We start from the raw sequence: 27,124 nt of genomic DNA on the forward strand, positions 1-27,124 counted from the left end.
CAATGAAAAGCAATCTTTGCTAAATAACTAGCCGCTGTGAGTGACTCAAACGTTAACTGTACCTGGAGGTTGGCAACCCTACAGCTGGTCCAGCCCCACCAAAAGCATCTCTCGGATTGAAACTCAGGCAGGGAGGGCGGAAGGGCCACGCGCTCGCTGCTCCGTTTCAACCAATCGCTGCCTCCGCCGCCCTCCCGATTTGCATGCTAAGCCCCGCCCGGGCCTCAAGGTTCCTCTCCGCCCGCGCTGGAGCCCCGCCCCTTGCACAGCGCCCCGCCTCTCTCCCCTCGCGCTCCGGGCGACGCCAAAGCCGCCTCTGGTCGCTTCCGGCGGGGGCTGTGCGGCCGCCGGAAGTGGTCGTCCAGGGCAGCCGTGGCGGCCGTGGCCATGGCGTCGGGCGGCTCCCCCACGGACCGACTCCCGCCGCCCTTCCCCGGCGCGGAGGAGGAGGCGGCCGGCGGCGCCCCTTCCCCGGAGAGCGACTCGGATGGGGAGGACATTTTCATCGGCAGCGCTGTGAGTGACAGGAGGAGGAGGAGGGAGGGGGCTTGTCGCGTCTCTGTTTGCTCACTCGAGGTCAGGCTCTCCTGGGGTACTTTATTCAAGGCCCGGGTGTGCGCTGTGTTCAAGTGAGGCTGAAGTTATGGAGAACTTGCTCTTTTAGTTCAGCTTGATTAACCTTCAACAGGCTAATTGTCTCGGAAAGCTGTACTTATCCACGTCCTTTTCTGTCTCTTAACCCCCTTTTCTCTCCTCCCCCTCCCCAAATTAAGGAAGTTTTAAGGCTTGGGTTAAAAAGTTATCCCCCCCCCCTAGTTTGGAAACTGATGCTTGAAGCTATTTAGTGGTTAAATTGTCTTGGAAAGCTTTTCTCATCCACGTCCTTTTCTTTCTCTTGCCCCCTTTTCTCTCCTCCTCCCCCCCCCAAAAAAATTAAGGAAGTTTTAAGGTTAGGTTTAAAAATTATCCCCCCCCCCTTCTTAGTTTGGAAACTGATGCTGGAAGCTTAAATTTTTTTGGCTAAATTGTCTTGGAAACTTTTCTCATCCACGTCCTTTTCTTTCTCTTGCCCCCTTTTCTCTCCTCCTAAAAGTATGTGTGTAAAGTACCCTCAAGTCGCAGCCAACTTACGGCGACCCCTTTTGGGGTTTTCATGGCAAGGGACTCTCCTCCTCCCCCCCCCCCAAAAAAAATTAAGGAAGTTTTAACGCTTAGGTTTAAAAGTTATCCCCCCCCCCACTTCTTGGTTTGGAAACTGATGCGGGAAGTGGGTGGATGCCAAGGTTTTCTTGTTGCTGTTTTTCAAAAGTAATTTTATAGTTTGTTTGGGCTGCAGCGGAGGTTGCCAGATGTGTTTGGTCAGGACACGCCCAAATGGATAAAACTGTAAAAGCCCAGAACCCTGTAGACTTTGCAACTCAACTTTTTTGGGGCGAGACCCATAGGTTGGGGAATGCTGGACTACAAGCAGAGCCGTACAGGCAGCCCTTCTGGATTTTATGTGGGCGTGTCACTTCTTCGCCAAAGGTGCCACAAGCTTCTTTATTTAAAAAAGAAGAAGTAACAGACGTATGGGGGCGTAAGTATTCATGAGCCAGAGTATGCACTTCATGCATCTATCAGAACCGGCTCTGAGTTGCAAATTCTTATGCCCCGTAAATTGGTTAGTCTTTTTTTTTTAATAATTTTTTTTATTTCAAAAAGTGATAACAAAAAAAAGAAAAAGGATAAGTATAGGATACAATATAACATCATTTGATATTTTTAACAATTTCTATCCCTATTTGAGTCTAATTCAACTCTATAATCTGTACTATTTAATCATTTATAATAACCTATAAATTAGCTATATAAAAGTCGTTTACATAACAACTTAGTATACATTATAATATTATATTCAAAAGAAAAGCAAAATAAAATATAGAATATACCCACCACCCCCATCTCCTTTGAGTCACCCCCTCCTCCAGTGGTTGGCCTCCGGTGAGAGCTCTCTTAGATTATAATTATTCTGTTTTTTTACCCTTTTTGTTTATTTATTTTATAAATTGGTTAGTCTTGAAGGTGTCACAAGTCTCTTTATTTTGACTGCAGAAAACCAAGAGTCGTGTTATACCTTAAAGACTAACAAAGGAGTTGGGATTTTCCTGTGATTTCCCTGTTGGTACTTATCCACTTACCTGTAGCATTTTTCTGTTCTGAAGACACTGGTCTTTCCTCTCCTCAACTATCATCTGCCTGCTGAGCCTCACTTGTGTGAAAAGGGCTTCAATCTCTCACTCTGCTAGTTAACTTCTGAAGTTATTTTGCATCCTACCAATTTTGTATACTGCATATTTCAAATAATAATTCAAATAATAATTCAAACTATTCAAATAATAATTCCTAATAGACCTTTGGCCAGCATGGTCGTCCACTTTTGTTTGTGTTGAAGGTCTTCGTGACGTAAGGAGGCTGCTTGTGTAATCCATTAACCTGGGATCCTACAACTGCTTCTCCTTCCTAGCAGTGTCTTGGAAGACCCCGTTGGCAAAACTCTGTGGCTTGGTTCAGACATAACCTGTAACCATTCTTTAATTTAACCATGGCCATTTTGTGAAACCAGAATTTGGCTCGCAGATTATTGTTCAGATCTGCTTTTGCTCTACAAATACTGCCTTCATCATCTCTGCTGTTCCTCTCTGAGTCTCACTTGGTATCCCGACATGTTACAGGGAGGGCGTTACCAGGGAACAAGCCAGTATGTCTGCATTCGTATACCCTATGAAACTATAGTGAAGAATCATTGTGGTTAATAAATATTGTACTGTGGTTTCAGATCCAGGTTTGATGTGGCCTGACTCACTAGTGTTAGTGTGACTCTGATTTTGATCCATGCTACTGATCAAAGTTAGTGTAATTAAACCATAGTTTTGTATGATGTCAGAACTGAGTTTATGTTTCCTTCACTACCCCAATCCATAGGGACTGATCGTGTAGTACGTACAACATGAGATAGGCAGAGTTCCCGTCACAGGCCAAGCCTAATAATGTTGAAATGAGTTAACCAGCCTCTCTCCTGATTAGATTTGTATGAGACTACAAACAGCAACCTTAAGGAAATGTGCTAACAGAGAAAACTGAAGGGTCCTTATCTCATGAGCTATGTTATAACTTGTTCATCCTTTTCCTACTCTCTGAACTTTGGTCTGAGATGCCCTCTTAGCTGGCTATACTTGTCCCGGCAATATAAATTTTCTTTTTAAAAAACTCTGAGAATATGTCCTGTAAATCTGTGTTGTATTTAATACATTTCAAACCGTGGCTTCAGATCCTGGTTTGGTGTAACCTGATTCAGTATTGTTAGCATTACTGTCTGAACATGGGTAGGCAGCTCATTAGCCGGGAACACAATACAGCTCTTCTTTCCCTTTCTAGAGAAAAATGTCCTTTTGGAGGGAAATTGTGTACGCACTGTTTGCTGAAGCAGTCTTCATAAGAGACTGCAGGCATAAAATAATCCTGATGCTTGAGAGTAGGGAGTTGCATAATAATTGCAGAAATTGCACCAACCCTGCTACGCCTCTCCCATAATGCCAGGAGAAGATTGACTTAATTATGTTCAGCGCTAGTGAATCTTCTCTATATAAAACAATTTCTATAATTGATCTGGCAATTACTGTAGATCTTTAAGAACTTTGGTTGTTGTTTTTTAACTCCTATTTAGGACAGACAGTATAATCTCTCTTCTTGGTAGGGTTATGTTTTGCCCCGCATTTTGGCTTAATAGAAGGGCTTTGTTCTTTAACTGTAGCTTCACAGAGGTGGGTTCATGGAACACACAAAAACTTACAGGGGCATCTTCTGAATAGAGATTTGTTCTCCCAGGCCATTCGTGGCTCGGCTTCTCAAGAAACAAAGCTCTGCAGGCAACTGGGCCCTTCAATGCCTCTGTCTGCTTTTAGCAGTTTGGTCCAGCCACCCCATTGCTCTTGCGACAGGGCAGCTTTAGATGGCTGTCTGTCCGTGGTGCCTCTGATGCTGTTCCTGCTCCCCTTTGAAACTGCCAGCTCAGCTGGGCAGACAATGTCAGCGCTGTCTCCGGGTGCTGGAGCGCTGTGTCTTCAGAAAGCTGTCGGTAGACAAGCGGGCCTTTATACGCCAAACGCCACAGTGGCTGAACAGTGTAAAGTTGCACCGACCAGTGTTTGAAGTTGCCCTGCCAAAGAGAGTGAGGTAGAGACTTATTCTCTGCAGTGTTTGAAAAAGAAACGTACTGTAAGAAACGAAACAGGAAGGTCTTCGAGCATGACTTTTCTTTGCAAGGAGTTCAGTTCCTGTTCACAATATAAACATCACCTCTGTGTTTGGTAGAGCTGTGTCCAACCTGATGTGTCGCTGTGGCTGAGGGGTGTAGTTGAGGCTTTTTGGTTGGCCTCCCAAGCCTGAACTTCAGTGATGGATTTAACTCTGCAACTTATGCAATGTACTCTTGTCTGAACTTCTAGAGTAAGCCAATGTCTCCTAAGAAGGGGTCCCCTGTACCAGTAAGAAACAGTTCCACAACTAACGGTGTGCACGAAGACCAAGATGATCAGGATTTATTTGCAGGTATGCTTTAAAGATTACCGTTCTGAAGAAAGACATTGCAGCTACATATTCTTTGGCTACCCAAGGAGAAAAGGGTTTGCATGTTTACTTCATAGTAAGTCCACTTTATTGAGATTCGATGCAATTTGCCGAATGAGACAACAATGCATTAAAACAGTAATATTTATTTTTTTAAACTGGATTACAGAATTAGAAAACAATGTAATAGAGCAGTATGATGCATAGAACAAACATTGCAAGAATAAAAGAAAACTGTCTACAATTCTCAGGCGCTAAAGTTAGAATCCTGTTCGCTTTCTAAAAATGCTCTCTTGAACAATTCCGTTTAAGTGCATGCCCCTCCTGGTTTAGGTACTTCTAAGAGCCCCGTGGCGCAGAGTGGTAAGCTGCAGTACTGCAGTCAAAAGCTCTGCTCACGACCTGAGTTCGATCCTGACGGGAGTCAGTTTCAGGTAGCCAGCTCAAGGTTGACTCAGCCTTCCATCCTTCCTAAGTCGGTAAAATGAGTACCCAGCTTGCTGGGGGTAAAGGGAAGATGACTGGGGAAGGCACTGGCAAACCACCCCATAAACATAGTCTGCCTAGTAAACATCGGGATGTGACATCACCCCATGGGTCAGGAATGACTCGGTGCTTACGCAGGGGACTACCTTTACCTTTAAGACACTCTGCCAGAATTATCCTTCTTCTTTGGTTCTCGTAGGTTATCCGGGCTGTGTAACCGTGGTCTTGGTATTTTCTTTCCTGACGTTTCGCCAGCAGCTGTGGCCGGCATCTTCAGAGGAGTAACACTGAAGGACAGTGTCTCTGTCCTTCAGTGTTACTCCTCTGAAGATGCCGGCCACAGCTGCTGGCGAAACATCAGGAAAGAAAATACCAAGACCACGGTTACACAGCCCGGATAACCTACGAGAACCAATGAACTCTGACCGTGAAAGCCTTCGACAATACTTTATCCTTCTTCTGTTCTCAAGCCTGTCTGCTGGCATCTCTCCTGTGAACACCTACTTAGAGTGATTAATACCTGGCCAGAATTGGGCTTTTGATACCCCTTCTGTAAAGGCATCAATATTATTTGAACCAAAAACTATCTTCAGAGAGTTTAAATTGTGTATTTGAGGATTGCAGGCAAATACCTCTGCTGCGCTCCTAATGCTAGCATGAAGCTTCTGCCTGTTCGTGGCTGGGATGTTTTTGTGCTGAAACCTCCCTTCGATCACTTTAGATATCTCAGAGCACTTTCACCCTGGTTGGCGGGTGCCCTATATTTGGGTTCAAGTCTACATCTAAAAATTTACCTTAAGACCTTTCTGCTGAATCTATTTCTTGAAATACAAAAGCTTTCAAACAGGAAAGCCAGTCACCCGATCTGGATCGATGTAGCTCTTGCTTTGTTCCTGGGTGGAAACTGTTAATTTTCTGTATGTTTCTGAAAACAGTTGACTGGCTGTAAAGTTATAAAGAGCTTGGGGATTACCAGCATTTAGCTGTGTTGCTGGGAAAAATTTTTTTGTAGATGCCGATAGTGGAAGATTTAATTGGGGAATACTGTTCCTTAAGCAAGTCTCTCCTATACATATTTGTGCTGTGTATCGCTGCTGTTCATAGAATCATAGAGTTGGAAGGGACCACAAGAGTCATCTAGTCCAACCCCCTGCACAATGAAGGAAATTCCAAACTACCTCCCCCCCCACGCCCCCAGTGACTCATAGTCCATGCCCAGAAGATGTTAGTTTTGTATAGTTTTATTTATATTTCTGTGTGGTTTGCGGCTGAATTCCGATCCTCTTGTTCAGAGAGATTAGCTTCTAGCAGTTTCCTTGGCTAGAATTATCGTGTCCTGGAGGAACTGGGCTTTCAAAAACAGCACAAAATTTTATGCTCTGATCCTTTCGTAGACGCCACTGTCGAGCTGTCTCTGGATAGCACACAGAACAACCAGAAGAAGGAGGCTGCTCCCGTGTTTAGTCCTACCCCTTCTCTAGAGGGAACAGCAAACTCATCTTCCACGCACCAGTCCACAACCTACGAGGAGGTATATACTTCTGTGTTGTGTATGGAATTGTTTACCATATCCTCGGGGGGGGGGGGGCAAATGGCGATGTAGGGGAGCTTGGTGACTTTCTTCCTTTTAGCATCCCACAAGTTGGGCCTTGCTTGCTGATTCCTTCTGCCTGCTGCTACGTCCAGTCTAGCGCAGTGTTGGCCCAAGTTGCGAGAACAGTTATGGACACACAAAGAAGGCCCTCTCCTTTTCTCTCTCTCGTGTGATCTTGAGGAAGAGGTCTGAGGATCCTAACAATTAAAACTGGATTCCAGCATGACCTTAAGGGAACCAGGCTGCAAAGAAGTCATAAATGGAAAAGTATTTTGTTAGCAGAGTCGACAGAACTCCCCTTGAAGTGGGATACGGTCGGCTGAACTCAAATGTTTGGCGCTGTTAGCATCAGCATGCTGTAGTCAGGAGAAGAAGAAGAGTTGGTTTTTATATGCCGACTTTCTCTGCCACTTAAGGGAGAATCAAACCGGCTTGCAATCACCTTCCCTTCCTCTGTGAGGTAGGTGAGGCTGAGAGAGAGCTGTGACTAGCCCAAGGTCACCCAGCTGGCTTCGTGTGTAGGAGTGGGGAAACAAACCCGGTTCTCCAGATTAGCCTCCGCCACTCATGTGGAGGAGTGGGGAACCGAACCTGGTTTTCTAGATCAGACTCCACCACTCCAACCCATTGCTCTTAACCACTACACCACGCTGGCTTTCACAGGTGGAGGGAGAGTCTAAACCTTTTCAGATGAACTCTATAAAACAAAACTCTTTATACGTAACTCTTCTGCCAGCTGTGTTTTCAGCACATCTTTTAAGAGGCTCGAATGTTTGCCTTGTAACACTCAGTCGTCCGAAGTCCTTATGTGTATTTGCTGGATGGACGGAGTAGCTGCAGTGCGCCATGACCTTCTCTTATCCCCCACCTCCTTTTGCCCATCAAGTTTGTAATAAAAGTCCTGAGTGCGAAATCAGTATTCTGTACACGTCTTGCCGGAAGTCTCTCTGTTAACTGTGACCTGAGTGTATTTCTTCTTCTAGCTGGAAGAAGAAGAGCAGGAAGACCAATTTGAGCTTACAGTGGGAGTGAGTGATCCAGAGAAAATCGGTGAGTCTTGATGGAGGGGGAGCGAAAGGACACAACTGGGGTGGGGCGAAGCTGCATTGATTTCTGTCTACTGCCAGTCTTGCTTTGGCCTAGAATCCAGAAGCATTTGTTGATAGCACTCAAATCTACATGGGCAGTGCAGAAGGAGAACTGAAATCAGGCCTGCCGTGGCCATTTAGAAAGTGGTAGCTGAACCACTGGGCACATGTTAAGGTAGCCAGCTGTAACATGCCAGGCAGCGCAGAGAGCTTTACTACACATGTGCACCCAGTTGGAAGCCAAAGGGGCAGAGAGACAGGGCAGTGATAATTCTAGGCAGGATGTTGGATTACTAGTCATGATGCTTACTTGTTCTTTCCAGGATCAGAGGAGCATGTCGAATATATTAGGTGTGGTGGAACACAGGCAGGATGGTGCTGCTGCAGTCGTCTTGTTTGTGTGGACAGACTGCTGGACTTGATGGGCCTGGGTCTGATCCAGCAGGGCTTTTCTAATATTCTTATGTGGAGAGGACGATTCATGGCTACTAGTCAAAATGGATACTAGTCATGAGGCATGCCTATTCTCTCCAGGATCAGAGGAGCATGCCTAATATATTAGGCGCTTTGGACCACAGGCAGGACAATGCTGCTGCCGTCATCTTGTTTGTGGCCTACCTGGAGGCCCCTGGTTGGCCGCTGTGTAAACAGACTGCTGGACTTGGTGGGCCCTGGTCTGATCCAGCAGGGCTTTTCTTATGTTCTTATTAAGGTGTATCGATTTGCTGCATTTGAAATGCCCTCTGTTGTCCTCAGATCAGTAGCAGCTTCAGCGGGCCTTTTTTGCTTCAGAGAATTCCTGGTGCATTTTTCGAATTGCTACTCTCGATACGGGAAAGGAGGCGACACCTGGGGAATACTGTGCTCCTTGCTTAAGGCTTCTCTCTACTCAGAGGCGCGAGCTGTGTGCGGTTTGGCCTTCTCGCGGCCGGCTTCTCAGCTGCCTTCGGTGCCATTAACAATCACTCGATTGTTCAGCCTAGGGCAGATGTGCGGAGGCTCTCCCAGATCCTAGCAGTACAACAAGCTGCTAATTATCCTTAACTCACGTCTGTAAGGAAGTGCAGGAAGAACCTGGCACTGCAGAGGAGCAGCCCTTGTAAAAGCTTCAACTGTCAGCATCCCGCTGTGTGTGCGGTTGGGATAGCTAGAAGGAAGAACTCCTGGGCAATCCACCCCCCCTTTCCCTGCGTTGGGCGTGACTTGCTTGATGGAAACAACCCCTTTGTCTTTGATGAACCTCCAGTAAAAGTTCCCACAACTGGTCAGTTTTGTCCAACCTTCCACTTTAACTGGTGGGCCAGGAAACAGTTTGGAGAAGTGGTATGAATCTGTGGTCCCGGATCAGTTGCTCCCAGTTGTTTCTCCAGGGCACGTGAGGACAGCTTCTCTGCTGATCGTGGCAGGGTTTCTTCACTGCAATGGAAGAGCAAGGTTTGAGTCTGGGAGCACCTAAAAGACCAATGGGATTTCCAGGGGATAAGCTTTCAAGAGTCAAAGCTTCCTTCTTTAGATACTGTCAGGCTTTGACTCCTGAACATATAACACATGAATACATGAAGCTGCCTTATACTGAATCAGATCCTTGGTCCATCAAAGTCAGTGTTGTCTGCTCAAACCGGCAGTGGCTCTCCAGGGTCTCTCAGGGGTCTTTCACATCACCTACTCGCCTGGTCCCTTTAACTGGAGATGCCGGAGCTCGAACCTGGGACCTTCTGCATGCCAAGCAGAGGCTCTACCACTGAGCCATGGCTTATCCCCTGGAAATCTCGTTTCCTGGACACGAATCTTGCTCATCTATTGAGCTCATCTATTTAATCTTGCTCATCTATTCAGGTCTAACTACCTGAAACTTCGCAACATTAGAAGATTGTAGTGTTCACTCTGTTATCATTATTGTAAGGAGGAGTTTTGTTCAGTCTTTTGAGTCATCCAGCTTTGTAATATTGAGGGTTTTTTGTGTGTTTTTTTAAAGCTGAAACACTCTTGAAGAACCCTGTTGAATTCCATGTATTGCTGTTGTTTGTTTTTCTTAGATGCCGTCCAAAATTTGCCATGCCTTTGTTAAGGCATCACAGGGTTGGCTGCCAGCTCCGCTTTACTTCTCAGAATCTTCTTGGCATCAGTGGCAGTTAGCCGCCTTGATCTGAAACTGATTCATCGTTCAGGGCAGAGAAGATGTTCCACTTGCTGTTTTAGGTTTACTTTAAATTCATGAACCACTTCTTATACGTGCAGTTTTTGCATAAATTATGCTTGTCCAAGCAGCTCAGCCAGTTGGAGGTTAGGGTGAGGTGCGTTTTTCAAAGTGTTAGGAAATTCCACAAGGTTGCAACAGATGTGGAATATAGTACCCCATGTGGCATCCTTTTTGATGAGTATTTGATGTTATCCTGATGTGGTTTGCGTCTGAAATTGGTTGGGAGCCGAGGAGGATTTGTGGAATGTGTGTTGGAGGCATCTGGTTCAGGTGCCACCAGCTTTGCGTTTTCTTCCTCTTTCTTGAAGTAACTTCCATCTTGGGGGTACTTCACACCATGATGAGTGTGTGTGTACTTGTTAATGAAGCGTTCCTTTTTTGGGGCTGCATGTACATACCTATAGCCACAGTGGCTTGAAATTCTCATAGAATGGACCCATGCTGAAGGTGTGCTGTCATCTTTGCCTGTTGTAAGAGCAAGGTTTATATAATACGTGAAGTGACCCTCCAACTTCCCGGAAAGGAGGAGGTCTACAATTGCCCCAGAAATCAGTTCTGTTGACCAATTTATTTGCTTCAAGTGTTGTCCACTAGGAGGAGATCTTTGCTACCATTATGGGATCGTAGTGTACCATTGACTCTGCTGAAACGCCTTGTTTTCTCCTTTCCACAGGGGACGGTATGAACGCCTATGTCACCTACAAGGTCTCGACGCAGGTATGTCCTCTGTCGGGTCATACTGGGAAGGGCAAAGAAGTGAGCAGACCCCAATGCTGGCAGGAGAACTGGCTTCCTATAAGACACCCGTTCATTCCAGTTGCGGAAATTCTTAGCCGTGCCTTGGGTATTATCTCGCACTGGAAATCATCAGTATTCCAGGAATATTGTCTCACTAGTCTATTTGAAGGTGGACAAGTGCCATCAAGTTGCAGCCTACTTATGGTGACCCTGTAGGGTTATCAAGGCAAGAGATGCTCAGAGGTTCTTCACCATTGCCTGCCTCTGTGTCGCGACCCTGGACTTCCTTGGTGGTCTCCTATCCAAATACTAACCAGGGGCCTTCCCAGCTTAGCTTCCAAGATCTGACAAGGTCGGGCTCTTCTACTCTCCAGATCTGGGGTTTGCCCTTACTTGAGGGCTAACCTCGGTGCTCCTGATTCTCTAAAGCGCTGGGAATGTTCTTTGGCAGAGATGCCGTGATCTTAACCGATAGGAAACAGACCTCAACAGCGTTGTTTGCTGGCTGTCATTTGAACAGTCGAAAAAGCTGTTCGCTGGAGGAGTGTTTTTTTGGGGAGGAGGGGGGTCACCAAATTCTTGCACTCCACTGAGCAGTCCTCCCTTGAAACGGCTGTTCATATTTCGTGCGCCATGTTCACCAAAGCCCTTGTGTAGGATTTGCTTTTCTGATCTTGCTGCATCTTGGGTTTTGTGTCTGTGTGTGGGCAGTGTTCCTTGACACTCGTCTTGGTTACAATCTGTTCAGGAGGAAAAAAGCTGCCCCCTTTTTGTTCCCTTTTTGAAGGGTTGACGGAGATGTTTGCAGAGTGCTGCTAGAGGTTTCTCAGGGCCTTTTAGTAATGGTGCATCGTGCACTCTCAGCAGAATTGATCAATGCCACAGCTCCTTTGGACAGGGCGATAATAATATGTCAGTTTCTTCCATTCCTCTCCCTCCCCTGTTGATTCTGGCTTCCTGTAAGAAGGAAGGATGCATGAGGCAGTCTTTCTGCTTCAAGGGAGCACGTTCCTGAGACTCCAACGTTATGTCCCTTTCCCAAGGGTATGCGGATCCCCCCGGGGGGGGGGGCTAAAATTGTAGGATTTCATACTGCTGTGTGTGGCTTAGAAAAATGCATAGCAAAAGTCAGGCCGCCACTCCCCATAGGCTGACATAAGGAAACTGGAAATTTTGCTGAGTGTACTGAGTTCTAAGAAACTCCTTGTTTCTTGCTTATTTATACCTCACCTTTCTCTCTAATGGCGACCCAAGGCGGCTAACTTCTCTCCTTCATTTCTGAGGTAGGTCGGGCTGAGAGAGCGTGACTGGCTCAAGGTCACCCGCAAACCTCCACGGCAAAGTGGAGGATTCGAACCTGGCTCTCCCAGATCCTTGTCCGACTCTCGAACCACTGCCCCACGCTGGCTTTCCATGGCTCTTTCAGCATGATCAGTAAAATTAACTGTATTATAGGAACAAATCATATCTGAACTGACAATTCATTTCCGAACCAGTGTGCTTAATTGGTGCATTGAGAATGAAGCGCCCCGCCCCCCTTTTTAGATTGTTTCGGATCTGGTGAATTTCATTAACGTGGGAACAAAAATATTGAAGATTGTCTTTCCTAACACTGTTGGGGTGTAGCTTTGTGTTCATCAGACTCGTGTCTCAAAAAAAAATCATCTGTATGGAAGCTTTGATCCAGTGCACGTGGCTTTAGCAATTAATAGGTCATTTAAAAGGTAGGCAATGACCTAAAAATCTTTTCATTGATTCACAACCCCAACAAGCATAACGGCGTTCCTTTGTGTTGGCCGCGATGTTGACAGTTTCTATTTTCAGCTTCAAACCCCCCCCCCCCCCGGCCTGTTTTGCCAACTGGCAAAACTGAGGGCCAGAATCCAAAGAAGCAGTACGTATTAACCTAATTAAACAAATAAACAGAAAGCTTTAGAACTCGTTTCCTGGATGAACTTTGTTTCCTGAACCCAACTCTGGCAAAAGCAAAGAAAGCCTTGAAAGCAGTTTTGGAGGTAGAACGGAGGTCGTCTGCTCAAAGGAAAGAGGAGTGTAGAACACACGCACGCATGCCGCCACTGCCCTGTTGTGTAATCTTTTGAATTCTGACCACACGGGTACCACGCTTGGGTACCAGCATGGTGTAGTGGTTAAGAGAGGTGGTTTGATCTGGAGAACCAGGTTTGATTCCCCTCTCCTCCACATGAGCGGCGGAGGCTAATCTGGTGAACTGGTTTTTTCCCCACTGCTCCACACGAAGCCAGCTGGGTGACCTTGGGCTAATCACACTCTCACCCCACCTACCTCACATGGTGTCTGTTGTGGGGAGGAGAAGGGAAGGTGATTGTAAGCAGGTTTGGGTCTTTCTTAAGTGGTAGAGAAAGTTGGCATATAAAAAGCAACTCTTCTTCTAATGATTGGATTGTTTTGTAAGGCTTTTGTGGAGACGTAGTCCTTGCTCGAAATAAAATATATTGTTCTTGGGATAAAGATTGACAAACTCGCACTTCATAAATATGCTGAAGAAAAAGGTTGTAGACATCAAGATAGGCAAATGCAAAATCCAAAAAACAGTGCTGTGCAGTGGTTAGAACGAGGATCTGAGAGACTCGGGTTCAAATCCCTACTCTACTATGGATGTTTACTGGGTAATCTTGAGCCAGTTATGTCCTCTCAGCCTAATGTACCTCATAGGGTGGTTGTGAGGATAAAAGAGAGGAAGGAGAATGATGTTAGCCATTGTGAGAAAGGCAGGGTATAAACCAAGTAAATTTATAGATTCAGACAAAGTAAAATAGCAACGAAGGTAAATATATAAATATTGGCCCCAGCCAGATATTTTGGTTGGTTCCTATGAAAAGGTATTACATGGATATGGTTCTGGTGCATAAATGTACTGAATGAGGCATATTGTAGGTTAACTGCCAACTTTTTTACATAATGCCTTTCACGTTAGAAGCAGTAGCATTTGCATTTGGGAAATCAGCATAGTATAGACTTTAATTTTTTTCCCGGCACAGGAGGGTGGGGACTGGGAAATGGAATTTGTCAGTGGCTTCAGCCTTTTTTGAAGCGCGACACCTCTTGCTGTTGGTTAGGCACAGTTTGTTGATGGCCTTGTTTTCGTGTTTCCTGTCTTTCCTGTTCCTTCTCAGACCACTTTGCCGATGTTCAGGAGCAAGCAGTTCTCGGTGAAAAGGCGGTTCAGCGACTTCTTGGGCCTGTATGAGAAGCTGTCGGAGAAGCATGGGCAGAACGGAGTCATAGTCCCGCCGCCTCCTGAGAAGAGCTTGATAGGTGAGGTTGCCCCGCTGAGCCACAGCCCCTCTTTAGATGCAGTGTGCGTTTAGCTATCCACCTTTTCTCACCTTTCTTCCCCCACCCCCCACTTTAGGAATGACCAAAGTAAAAGTTGGGAAAGAAGACTCCTCCTCCACAGAATTCTTAGAAAAAAGACGAGCTGCTTTGGAAAGGTGCGTAAGGCCCTCGTGCGGCCTGCGGGTGTTGACCACGGGTGCCCTTGTAGGAAATCCCAAACAGTTCCATGGCCTCCTTCCTTCTTTAAGGGAATGTGTAACTTGTCAGACCTTTTGCCAAGCAAGTGTGGTATAGTGGTTAAGAGCAGTGGTTTGGAGCGGTGGACTCTGATCTAGAGAACCGGGTTTGATTCCCCACTCCTCCACACGAGCGGCGGAGGCTAATCTGGTGAACTAGATTTGTTTTCCCCGCTCCTACACATGAAGCCAGCTGGGTGACCTGGGGCTAGTTACAACTCTGTTAGAGCTCTCTCAGCCCCACCTACCTCACAGGGTGTCTGTTGTGGGGAAGGGAAGGTGTTTGTAAGCTGGTTTGAGTCTCCCTTAAGTGGTAGAGAAAGTCGGCATATGAAAACCACCTCTTCTTCATCTGACCTCGTCTTAATTGGCTGTTGTTCTAAGCAGAGGGTTTCACCAGACCAACAGGCCAATACCTGTTTAGAACAAACACACGCGCTGGATATCAAACCCCAGGATCTTTGTGCATGTGGAGCATTTACTAAGCAACGGTGATGCAGCCCATCTGCTCCCTCTTTCAGTGGAGCCAAGGGTCACCTGCTTCGGCCGCACATGTCTGGAGTAGTTTCCGCAGGAAACTTGTTCAGTCCCTATTCTGCTACAGCTCCTGAACCGCCCAGGCTTTATCCCATAATGAATGAAGCAGCATATCTTTCATGCAAAAGCAGGTTTGAATACATTCAGGAAGGGTGTGCTTCTTCTAGCCCTGCGGTGCGAACAATGTTCGGACCCTGAAAGCTGCTTCCTTATATGCTCCTCCCCCTCCCGTCCCCCAAAAAGGGATAACTGATAGAGGAAGCAGCATCCTTTCAGTTTTAGTTCTTCATTCCTAGGGCTGTCCCTTCCCTTGGTGGTGATGATCTCAGAAAGGATTCTTTTCATTTGAAATGTCAAGAGCTCAAGCTGTGATTATCTTCTACAGTAAGAGTGTAACTCTTGAATGGACTGGAGAGCCAGAAATCACTACCTAGCGGATGCCCAGGGGCTACACCCTCATGTCCTCACTGTAGAATCACCTTTGTTTGGTGAGGGACAGAGCCAGTAGAAGGACCGACTCCTCCCCATCCAAGTTCCTCTCCCGCTACCTGCTCCCGAATCTGTTTGCACCGCAGCAATCTGCCGTTGCCTCCACATCCCTGTTACCCGAATCTGCTTTCCCCACAAAACAGTCTCCATAACTTCTGTAAAGGCTTTTCTGTTTTGAGTTTACAAATCACAATATTCCCCCCCCCCCCGCCCAAACAAGTTTCGTTATAGGAAACTTCCCTAAACATGGACTCTTAGGTCTTTCTGTGACACACATTATCTTTGTCCGTGTGTATATATATAAGTGTGTGTGTGTGTATACACACACACACACACTCTTTTTAGGGGAAGAGCAAAACAAAATCCTTGCATATTAATCTTCTCCAGGTATCTTCAAAGAACCGTCAGTCACCCTACGATGCTGCAGGATCCAGATGTTCGGGAATTCTTGGAAAAAGACGAGGTTGGTTTGCCGCCGTGCTTGTCTGGGCCTGGGAGGAATTCTTGTGCTTTTGACGTGGCTTTTTGGTGAAACTGCCCATCTTGTAAGGAAGTCCTTCATGTGCGTTTTACGTGAACTTAAGGGACTGATACTTTCCAAATCGCTGGCGTGGGGTAGCTCAAGGCTCCCACCACAGTTTCAGCCGAAGCAAAGAAGCCGGTTGCAGAATGAGAGGTGATCTGGGGGAGTTTGCATAAGGCTCACAAAGACTCTGTCCCTACAACAGTGGTGAACAAGAAACACTGGAACATGTCCTTCTCAGGTGTAGGTACTATAAGGAGGACAGGGAGAAGATTCTTGGCCTTCTTTTAAGAAAGAGCACTGCTTATCCTGAATCCGTTAGAGTTAACATCCTCCTTAAGGATGAATTTTCTCAGGTAACAAAGTTAGTGGCCAAGTTTGGTAGAATAGTATTTAATTATAGGAAATCTAAATAGAAATGAAAAGTTGTAGAGGGGAGATACTTTAAATTTATATTCTTTTTATATAGTTTAAATTTATATTGTTCACCAGTTTTTAAAGAGAGTAATATTTTGTATAGTGTTTTAATGAAATGAATTGTTTTATTCTGCCGATTTGGGTACGCCATTTAATTGCAAACATTTTATGCGTGGTCTATGGACCGTAATAATAATTTTTAAAAATACAGTTTGCATAAGGGGTGGGGGCGTCATGGTCTCTGTCACATTTTGGGCAAGACTAGTTACTGTTTTTTGCACCCCTCCCGTTCTGGCCACCGCCACCACCACTTTGGGTAAAATCCAGCCCCCCTCCTTCTTGCGTGGTTGCCCGAAGCTGACCTCGCAGGGGTATCACTCAGTAGCATGCCAGGCAGGCGGGTAAGGGCTTTTGCAGGCTCCCCCAAGCTAAACAAGACTTTTATTTCTGCAAGGCACAAAACCTCAGGGTAATGCAAAGGTCAGGATCTGGGAACACTGGGGGAAATAAACAAAAAGACAGGTTTATTTTGGGGGAAATAAACAAAAAGACAGGTTTATTTCGGGGGAAATAAACAAAGACAAACAAAAAGAAAAACAAAGAGTACTTACAATCTGAGTTCCTTCACACTTTATTTGTGCAACTTCTTAGTCCAAAAATTCACCTAGGTTCGAGTCCAGTAGCACCTTAGAGACCAACAAGATTTTGGGGGTATGAGCTTTGGAGAGCCAGGGCCCCCTTCGATGACTCTAAAACTCATACCCTGACAACGTTGGTCTCTAAGGTTCTACTGGACTCCAACCTAGACGTCCTACCGCAGACCAACAGGGCTACCCTGTGAAACTATCTCCGTTACTGAATCTGCGGCCTTTTATAAGAGCCAATTTACTTCAACATGAGCTCCATTTATTATATGAGTCTGCTACTAAGACATGCTTACCGCCATGGAATATTCCCTGAATCTGGTGAAACTGCCACGTATTTATATCAACTGTATACTCCAGAAATGCGCAGGGCTTTTTCTCTAGCCAGACTTAATGTATTACCATCAGCCTTACTAACTGGCCGTTATACTGGTGTCCCCCTTCCCGATATACTGTGTCCTTGCTCTATGGAAGAGACAGAAACTATTCAACATGTTGTTCTTCGGTGCCCTCAGTATCACAGATTACGATTAAAACTCTTAAATACTAGTCTGATTCAGTTGGAGGGATTTTCTAACTGTTCAGAGGTTCTCACCCTTCTTAATAACCAGGACCCTAAAATCATAGAAATTGTGGCTATTTTTTTTGTTGGTGTGATGGCAATTCGCTCTTCCTTTTAATAAGTTATGTTATGTCCTTACTGTACTTGGATGAATGTTGGATATGCCAATAAAGGTATCTGAACTGAAACTATCTCCAAAATTGAGTTAGCTCAGAGCTTGGTAGCACAACGAGTTCAGAGTACTGTGTTCCGTTTTGGGCACCGCAATTTAATAAAGATGTAGACAAGCTGGAACGTGTCCAGAAGAGGGCAACAAAGATGGGGAGGGGTCTGGAGACCAAGTCCTATGAGGAAAGGCTGAAGGAGCTGGGTAGGTTTAGCCTGCAGAGGAGAAGACTGAGAGGGGATATGATAACCATCTTCAAGGACTTGAAGGGCTGTCACATAGAGGATGGGGCTGAGTTGTTTTCTGTTGCCCCAGAAGGTCAGACCAGAACCAATGGGTTGAAATTAGATCAAAAGAATTTCTGTCTAGATATTAGGAAGAATTTTCTAACAGAGCGAGTTCCTCAGTGGAACAGGCTTCCTTGGGAGGTGGTGAGCTCTCCTTCCCTGGAGGTTTTTAAGCAGAGGCTAGATGGCCATCTATCAGCAAGGCTGATTCTATGACCTTAGGCAGATGATGAGAGGGAGGGCATCTTGGCCATCTTCTGGGCATGGAGTAGGAGTCACTGGGTGTGTGTGGGGGAGGTAGTTGTGAATTTCCTGCATTGTGCAGGGGGTTGGACTAGATGACCCTGGTGGTACCTTCCAACTCTATGATTCTATCAGCGTTTACCTTCTTACAGTTACCCCGAGCGATCAGCACCCAGACGCTAAGCGGCGCCGGCCTGCTGAAGATGTTCAATAGAGCCACCGACGCCGTCAGCAAGATGACCATCAAGATGAACGAATCCGACATCGTAAGTACTTCAATTTTTTCCTTGGAGTGGCTCCCGCTGAGCATCTAACCTCTATACGTGCTTCCCCCACCTCGGGCGACGTTTCTGGAAAGGGGGACGCGAACCTGCAGGAATCGAAACCGGACTTCCTCTCAGACGAGAACATGGCGTCTGTCTCTCCCTTTCAGTGGTTTGAGGAGAAGCTTCAGGAGGTGGAGTGTGAGGAGCAGCGGCTGCGGAAGCTACACGCTGTTGTAGAGCTGCTAGTTAACCACAGGAAAGGTAATGCTTAGTGTTGTAGGCTGATTTTAATGTTATCTGCCCAGAGCCTGGCTTCGGCTGGGGAGGGCGAGATATAAATTTAAAATAATAAATAAATGTCCAAGCAGCACTCCATGCTGTGTAGCTGGAAATGGTTGCAGGGACACCTGAACCAGGTGTAAAATCTTCCTCAAGTTTTTTTTTTTTTTTTGCGCATGTAAGATCTTGGGTAGGCTGTAGAACGGTGGCTCTCTCCTCTTCATGGCCAACAGGGAAATAACTCCTGTGGTTTTTAGCCAGTGGGGGGGAAGCTTCCAGGAAGGGGCTGTGGCTCAGTGGTAGAGCCTCTGCTTGGCATGCAGAAGGTCCCAGGCTCAATCCCCGGCATCTCCAGTTAAAGGGACTAAGCAGGCAGGTGATGGGAAAGACCCCTGCCTGAGACCCTGGAGAGCCGCTGCCGATCTGAGCAGACAATACTAACTTTGATGGACCGAGGGTCTGATGATTCAGTAGAAGACAGCTTCATGGGGACAGGCCATGGCTCAGCGGTACAGCATCTGCTAGGCATGCAGAAGGGCCCAGGTTCAGTCCCTGGCATCTCCAGTTAAAGGGACGAGGCAGGTAGGTGATGTAAAAGACCTCCGCCTGAGATCCTGGAGAGCCACTACCAGTCTGAGTAGACAATACTGACTTTGTTACGGGAGGGGCCATGGCTCAGTGGTAGAGCATCTGCTAGGCATGCAGAAGGTCCAGGTTCAATCCCCGGCATCTCCAGTTAAAGGGACTAGGCAAGTAGGTGATGTGGAAGACCCCTGCCTGAGACCCTGGAGAGCCACTACCAGTCTGAGTAGACAATACTGACTTTGATGGGCCAAGGGTCTGATTCAGTATAAGGCAGCTTCGTGTGTTCATGTGAGGAGGGGGAAGAGCTGCCACGCTGCAAGGAACTGAATGCAAGCTTTGACACCAAGACTGATAAATCAGGGTCCCGGCCCTCAGAATTTTTCTGCAGCCTCTTCAGTCTCCTGCTACATTACTCGCTGGCACCTTTAGGTGTCAGGGTGCGAAGCAAATTGTGGATTTCTTTGTGTCGTGTTCACAAGGGGTTAAATTGCATCAAACGCATCTGCCACCCAAGACTCATGTTCTCACCTGAGAAATGCAGGCTGTCGCCCACCTAAATCATTGCATCTCCACAGGGCAACGCAGTCTTCCTGCATTTCCTCCCAACCCTGCTTGCTCTGCCACGTTTGGTGCTCTTTTGCTTGACCACGTGAACATTTGGGAAGCTTGGAACTGGCTATGAGAACAAGGCCAGCAAAGATCCCCTGTGCCTTCCGCATCTCTTTGGATGCCTCCCGGCAGGTTTCTGTCCTTTGTGTGGCACTGTCACACTCAGGCGTCCATCCCTAGCTTCCCATAAACAGACAGGCTCAGGCAGGATCCTAAGCAATGCTAATTTATTAGGAGCAAAAAGACAGATTTACAGAAGGTGACTGCCCTCACGCAAGTAAGGGTGTTAATAACTGTGGAGCAGATTGGTTACAGTTGAAAAGCATTCAAAGTGAAAGCAGTGATACAAGTGAACCTTCAGGTTACTAGAAGATAACAATTCTCACAGCCTCAAAGCCATAATAAAACAGAACAAACAGGAGTCAGCATGAGAACATAACCTTGACCAGCAGCCAGCACCTGGCCTTGAAAGGAGGCCAGCCTCTGGTCTGCAGATGTTAAAACTTAACAGCGAAAGGAGCTCAGCCGGGGCCTCTGGCCCACACTTGCCAGCCAAACCCCTACTGCAAAGTAGCAAGGCCTGACAGGCGCCCTCTCTAGCAGCCCTCCGGCTGTGCTGACGCTGTCTGTTATGTGTCCTCCCCGCTAGAGCTGTCGGTGAACACGGCCCAGTTTGCCAAGAGCCTGGCCATGCTGGGGAGTTCCGAGGACAACACGGCCCTGTCCCGGGCTCTCTCCCAGCTGGCAGAGGTGGAGGAGAAGATCGAGCAGCAGCATCACGAGCAGGCCAGCCACGACTTCCTCCTCCTGGCGGAGCTGCTGAGCGACTACGTCCGCCTCCTCTCGGTTGTCCGGGTAAGCGGTCCTCGCACCTCACCTGCCTTCTTAAGCGTGCCAAGTGAAGCCTCCCCCCTCCCCAAATAATAATAATAATAATGAGAGTTGGTTTCTGTACCCTGCGTTTCTCTATTGCAAGGAGTCTCAAAGCAGCTTACAATCGCCTTCCATTCCCCTCCCCAGATCAGATATATAAATTCTTTTGCTTAATTATACAGTGCCTATTCCAAAACAATATCAAACCATAGCTTTATATCTACTGACTGCTGCGAGGTTACGGCTTGCAAAAATCTAGAAGTCAAAGTTAAGACTGCAAAAAAAAAAAAAAAAAGATTGGCTAAATAAAGTAAAAGAACTGTATATGCTATTAAAATCAACTTTGCTGCAGAAGTCCCAAGATATATCAGGGGTTACAAGAGTTTAGAATTATGAGGAGGAGGAGTTGTTGGGTTTTTTATGCTGACTTTCTCTACCAGTTAAGGGAGACTCAAACCGGCTTTCAATCCTCTTCCCTTCGCCTCCCCACAACAGACACCTTGTGAGGTAGGTGGGGCTGAGAGAGATCGGAGGCAACCGTGACTAGCCCAAGGGTCACCCAGCTGGCTTCATGTGGAGGAGTGGGGAAACCAACCCAGTTCATCAGATTAGAGTCCGCTGCTCTTAACCGCTACTCCGTGCTGGGAGACCCAGAACCAGGTTCAAATCCCCGCTGTGCCATCGAAGCTCGCTGGGAGACCTTGGGCCAGTCACATGCACTCAGCCTAACCTACCTCATAGGGTCAGTACGAGGATAAAATGGAGGCAAAGATGTAAGAGAGCTGTGACTAGGCCAGGGTCACCCAGCTGGCTTCATGTGGAGGAGCGGGGAATCAAGCCCGGTTCTCCAGATTAGAGTCCTCCGCTCTTAACCACTACACCACGCTGGCTCTTTGCTGCTAGCAAGGAAGCTGCGACCTTCAGTTTGCAAGACCTGAGCAAGGTAGTTAATGATATCATTAATTCATAGGGTCACCGTAGGTTGGAAGTGACTGGACAGCACTACACACACACACACACACACACACACACACACACACACACACACTTTATTGTCTCTGGAGAGTCTCTTGTTCTGCAAACAGGGTGGGGCTGTGGCTCAGTGGTAGAGCCTCGGCATGCAGAATGTCCCAGGTTCAATCCTCGGCATCTCCAGTTAAAGGGACCAGGCAAGGAGGTGATGTGAAAGACCCCTGCCTGAGACCCTGGAGAGCTGCTGCCGGTCAGAGCAGACAATACTGACCTTGCTGGACAAAGGATCTTTCAGTATAAGGCAGCTTCATGTGTTCACATGTGTTCACGTGGGAAGGGCCCTGTCCTGGTTTGACACAACCCTTTGTATCTGTGGACAGAACAAAGAAATGGCAAGAGAGTAAGAGGCTACTGCTGATCTCTGCCCTTTCCCGCCCTCCTTCCCGACAGGGTGCCTTCGACCAGCGGATGAAGGCCTGGCAGCGCTGGCAAGACGCCCAGATCATGCTGCAGAAGAAACGGGAGGCGGAGGCCCGGCTGCTGTGGGCCAACAAACCGGACAAGCTTCAGCAAGCCAAGGAGGAGATCTCAGAGGTGAGCGGGAAACATGTGACCTGGACTAAGTGAGATGTAGTGGTTAGGAGAGGTGGACTCTAATCTGGAGAACCAGGTTCGATTCCCCACTCCTCCACACGAGCGGCGGACTCTAATCTGGTGAGCCGGGTTAGTTTCCCCCACTCCAACGCATGAACCCAGCTGGGTGACCTTGGGCTAGTCACAGCTCTCTTAGAGCTCTCTCAGCCCCACCTACCTCACCGGGTGCCTGTTGTGGGGAGAGGAAGGGAAAGTGATTGTAAGCCCGTTTGATTCTCCTTTTAAAAAAGTAGAGAAAATTGGCATATAAAAACCAACTCTTCCTCCTTCTAATCTATAACAATCTGCCTGGGCAAGCGGAGATGGGCGAGCCATGGGACTGTTACATACTGCTCCAAGCCACAAATAAGACGGCCAGGGCTTCTATCTTGTGCCAGTCGCTTGGATTTTCTTATGCCTTTTCAGGAAAAGGAGTGGTCCGTAGTGTTCAGCTCCTGGGGAAATGGGGAAGCACTGCTGTATTGCAGGGGTGGGGTGGGTACACAGTCCTCCCCCTGAACAATTTCAGCGTTGTGCTTATAGTAAAATGAACATAGGTCCAAATGCATGCAATGGTGGAAAAGGGGGAAAGCAGGAAGTTTGTGCTACACGCTGCTCTTGAGAGGCGCTGACCAGAAGTCGGGGAGTGGTGATCTAGGCTGGGCCTTCAGGGGGGGAAATAGGGGGGGCTTAGTGACCTCCTGGGCATGCAGGCTTCATTGGGGTTATCTTCCCAACTTGCCATTCTTAAAACTGAGATCTGTGGGATTCTTCAGCTTTGGGGGGGAGGGTCTCACAGAGCTGTGTGTGGCAGGTTTGCAGCCCCCTCCAAGAGCAATTTGGCCACCACCCTGCGGTTCCAGGCAGCTGGAGCTGTTCTCTTTCTGTTGTGTGCGCGCAGCTGGGCTGTTGTGATAAGCAGCAGAACGCACCCGAGGGCTGTGGTGCTCTGGAATCGGCCTCCGCGTTCCTTGCTCTGCAGAACACCCTTTCGGTTAAGTGGAGAAGCCTGTCGGTTTTATCAAGCCTTCTTGGCTTTAAAAAATAACTTTACAGATTCTCCTCTCTGTGTTCTGGAATGTAAATTTCTAGAGGATTCGCTTGCGCTCAGAATACACCTTGCCATTTGTGGTGGTGCTTTTTTTTTGACGAAAAGTGCCTGATTAAAAGGGCAGGCGTATGCACCTTTTAAAAAAAACTTTATTTTATTTGAGGGATACAGAAGGAATAGGGAAAGGGGTTAACATTGGGTGTGTCCCATTCCCGGATCAGAATAATAAAAGATAAAAATTATAGCGTCAACCCGATAACTAATTTGTTAATTAATTCAACAGACTCCATTCTAACAATCTAACATCGCTTTGAATCTAAGGCAAAGCATTTAATTTTCCATTCTGCCATGTATCTCAGCCTGTAAATATTTTTGGCAACGCGCTGTCACAACTGCCTCTCTTCTGCAGTGGGAATCGCGAGTGACGCAGTACGAACGGGACTTTGAGCGGGTCTCGACAGTTCTCCGCAAAGAGGTGTTGCGGTTCGAGGTACAGTGCAGATCGCGTTGGGAGAGGGCAGCCGCTTGCGTTGTGAACTGAGGAACAGGCGGGGCGGAGTGCAAAATCTTTTCCCACTGCTGGGAAGGCCTGGAAGCGGGAACGCTTCACAAATAGCGTTGGACAGGGGAGCCGTTCTTTTTACTCCTTCATGCCGAGGTCTCCCCTTATGTTTGCCAACGTGCTAGCAGAATTGCATCCTCAAAGGAAATGATAAAGATTTGACAAGAATGACACACTTCGGCACCAGGTTACTATAGGGAGGACAGGGAGAAGATTCTTGGCCCTCTTTTAAGAAAGAGCACTAGTTATCCTGAATTCGTTAGAGTTAGCATCCTTCTTAAGGATGAATTTTCTCAGGTAACAAAGTTAGTGGCCAAGTTTCGTAGAATGGTATTTAATTATAGGAAATCTTAAATAGAAGTGGAAAGTTGTAGAGTGGATTGATTGTTTAATTTTATATGGCTTACCAGGTTTTGAAGAGAGTAATGTTTTGAATGCCCTGAACTGGATGGCCCAGGCTAGCCTGATCTCGTCAGATCTCAGAAGCTAAGCAGGGTCAGCCCTGGTTAGTATTTGGATGGGAGACCACCAAGGAATACCAGGGTTGCTATGCAGAGGAAGGCACTGGCAAACCACCTCTGTTAGTCTCTTGCCATGAAAACTCCCCAAAAAGGGGTCGCCATAAGTCGGCTGCGACTTGACGGCACTTTACACACACACACACACACACACACACACACAATGTTTTGAATAGTGTTTTAACCAAAAGGTATTGTTTTATACTGCCGGTTTAGGTAAGACAATGTACCTGCAAACATTTTATGTTTGCTCTAAGGACTGTAAAATTGAATAAACTAAACACTTCAGCACCTGGTTGGCCCCTGTGTGAACAGACTGCTGGACTTGATGGGCCTTGGTCTGATCCAGCAGGGCTTTTCTTATGTTCAGAGGGTGATTCATGGCTACTAGTCAAAATGTCTTCTAGTCATGATGCATACCCTCTCCAGGATCCGAGGAGCGTGCCCGTTATATTGGGTGCTGTGGAACGCAGGCAGGACAATGCTGCTGCAGTCGTCTTGTTTGTGGGCTTCTTAGAGGCACTTGGTTGTCCGCGACCTCGATCTGATCCAGCAGGGCTTTTCTTACGTTCTTACCAACTCCTGGCATCTGTTTCAGATCAGCTCTCTGGTGTGGTCTCTTGCGCCCAGTTGGATGCACAACTGGGCAGGTGTCTGCTTTTAACCTCCAGCACGAAACCGCCCGAGCAGCTGTGGCTGCAGAACAGCTGTTGCCGGCTCAGCTCATGTCGCATCAGCTTCAGGACTAGCTCACTTTGTGTTGCGGGATTGTGTAGATGAATAGTGTAGATGCGGTTGTACAAGTGGAGGAAGGGAGTTGCTGAGGTTGCTTTCTAAATCCCAGCTCCTCCCAGTGGAAAGGTGCTAATTGGCTCGTACGTTTTTTCGCACCCTTTTTTTCCCCTCAGAGAGAAAAAACAAAGGACTTCCGGACCAACGTGACTAAGTACCTGGAGACCCTCTTGCATTCACAGCAGCAGGTGAGCAAGCGAACAGCGAGGTGTTCTTCGCCCTTGTCAGCCTTGCAAGCCAGCGTGTCTCACTAAAATGCACGCTACCTGTTTGTCGTGCATGCACGGTGCACATAGATGGCCCTATCAGACGTGGGCGTTGGCCTGCACTTGTGGGCTGTCTAGCATGGCGGCCCTGCCCTGTGCGAGAAGGACTGGCTCCGGCACTTCTTGACGCGAGGTGTCGGTCTGCTTCTGTATGGAAAGGTGCAAGCTGTGGGGCCGAGGGAAGTGCCTTCAAAAATACAAACACTCATGACACTGAACACTTGAAGCTGCCTTCTGCTGAATCAGAGCCTCGGTCCATCAAAGTCAGTATTGTCTACTCAGACCGGCAGCCACTCTCCAGGGTCTCAGGCAGGGGTCTTTCACATCACCTACTTGCCTGGTCCCTTGAACTGGAGAAGCCGGGGATTAAACCTGGGACCTTCTGCATGCCAAGCAGATGCTCTACCACCGAGCCACTGCCCCTCCCAGTGTTATAGTGCCTTGTAACAGAGTCAGACCAAACGGCTTCTCTCGCCTGGGGGAAGTGAACACATGAAGCTGCCTTATACTGAACCAGACCCTTGGTCCATCAAAGTCAGTCTTGTCAACTCAGACCAGCAGCGGCTCTCCGGGGTCTCAGGCTGAGGTCTTTCACATCACCTACTTGCCTAGTCCCTTGAACCAGAGATGCCGGGTATTGAACCTGGGACCTTCTGCATGCCAAGCAGATTCTCTGCCACTGAGCCACAGTCCCTCCCAAGTGGCAGTGGAAGGGATCGGCCACCCTCCCCAGAGATTCTCCAGGGTCTTGCTAATCTTCCTCTCTCTCCTTTGTGCTCTTTGCAGCTTGTCAAGTACTGGGATGCGTTCCTGCCAGAGGCAAAGGCCATCTCCTAACCAGACTGAGCAAATGCCTCCCCAGCCCAGACTGATGCTGCCTTGACTACATTATACCTCCTTGGCCTTTCAGACGGATCCTCCCTGCCCCTCCCCAGAGCTGATAGAATCAACCCCCTCTGAAAGAGCGGCTTTCCCAGCTAGTAACTCTTCTCTAACTGTATATTTTTTTTCATTTAGGTTCATATGCACACACATATAAATATATCTATTTTCCTATTTGAAGAAAAAAAAAACTAGTTTCCTGCTTTAAAAGCCTCAAGGCCTGCCGTAGGTAGCTGTGCTTAGGCAGGGGTTTAATGTGTATTTTTCTGACTTTGGTGTAGGGGCCAGGGAGAGCTTCCTGTGTCTCCCGCCATGCCATGAAGACTGTATAATAAAACTTAAAATCAGGGCATGGTGGCTGACTCTGCCTGTCTCTTTATTTCTGTGTGCTGGGAGCAGCTGTCTAGTGAACAGCTGAGCGAGGGAGGGAGTTTCATAGTTAAATTGTGGAACTCCCTGCCCCAGGATGCTGTCATGGGTGCCAACTTGGAAGGCTTTAAAAGGAGAGGGGACATGTTCATGGAGGAAAGGGCTATTCATGGCCACTAGTCCAAATGGATACTAGTAATGATGCATAGCCTATTCTCTCCAGGATCAGAGGAGCATGCCTATTATATTAGGTGCTGTGGAACACAGGCAGGATAATGCTGCTGCAGTCGTCTTGCTTGTGGGCTTCCTAGAGGCCCCTGGTTGGCCACTG

General features: G+C 47.4%; 1 protein-coding gene across 1 annotated transcript; it reads left to right on the forward strand.

Moving 5' to 3' along the window:
• Window positions 1–387: 387 nt before the first annotated feature.
• On the forward strand, window positions 388–26,463 carry SNX1 (sorting nexin 1). Its single transcript, XM_056865893.1, has 15 exons — window positions 388–516; window positions 4,488–4,590; window positions 6,489–6,625; window positions 7,672–7,738; window positions 10,650–10,693; window positions 13,870–14,011; window positions 14,109–14,187; window positions 15,682–15,757; window positions 18,289–18,402; window positions 18,570–18,663; window positions 20,525–20,730; window positions 22,171–22,314; window positions 23,814–23,894; window positions 25,393–25,464; window positions 26,329–26,463. The coding sequence occupies exons 1-15, from the start codon at window positions 388–390 to the stop codon at window positions 26,377–26,379; spliced, it is 1,539 nt and encodes a 512-aa protein (XP_056721871.1). The 3' UTR covers window positions 26,380–26,463.
• The last annotated feature ends 661 nt before the right edge of the window (window positions 26,464–27,124 follow it).

The sequence above is a fragment of the Euleptes europaea genome, chromosome 20 (genome assembly GCF_029931775.1).
Source record: "Euleptes europaea isolate rEulEur1 chromosome 20, rEulEur1.hap1, whole genome shotgun sequence".
Lineage (NCBI taxonomy): Eukaryota > Metazoa > Chordata > Lepidosauria > Squamata > Sphaerodactylidae > Euleptes > Euleptes europaea.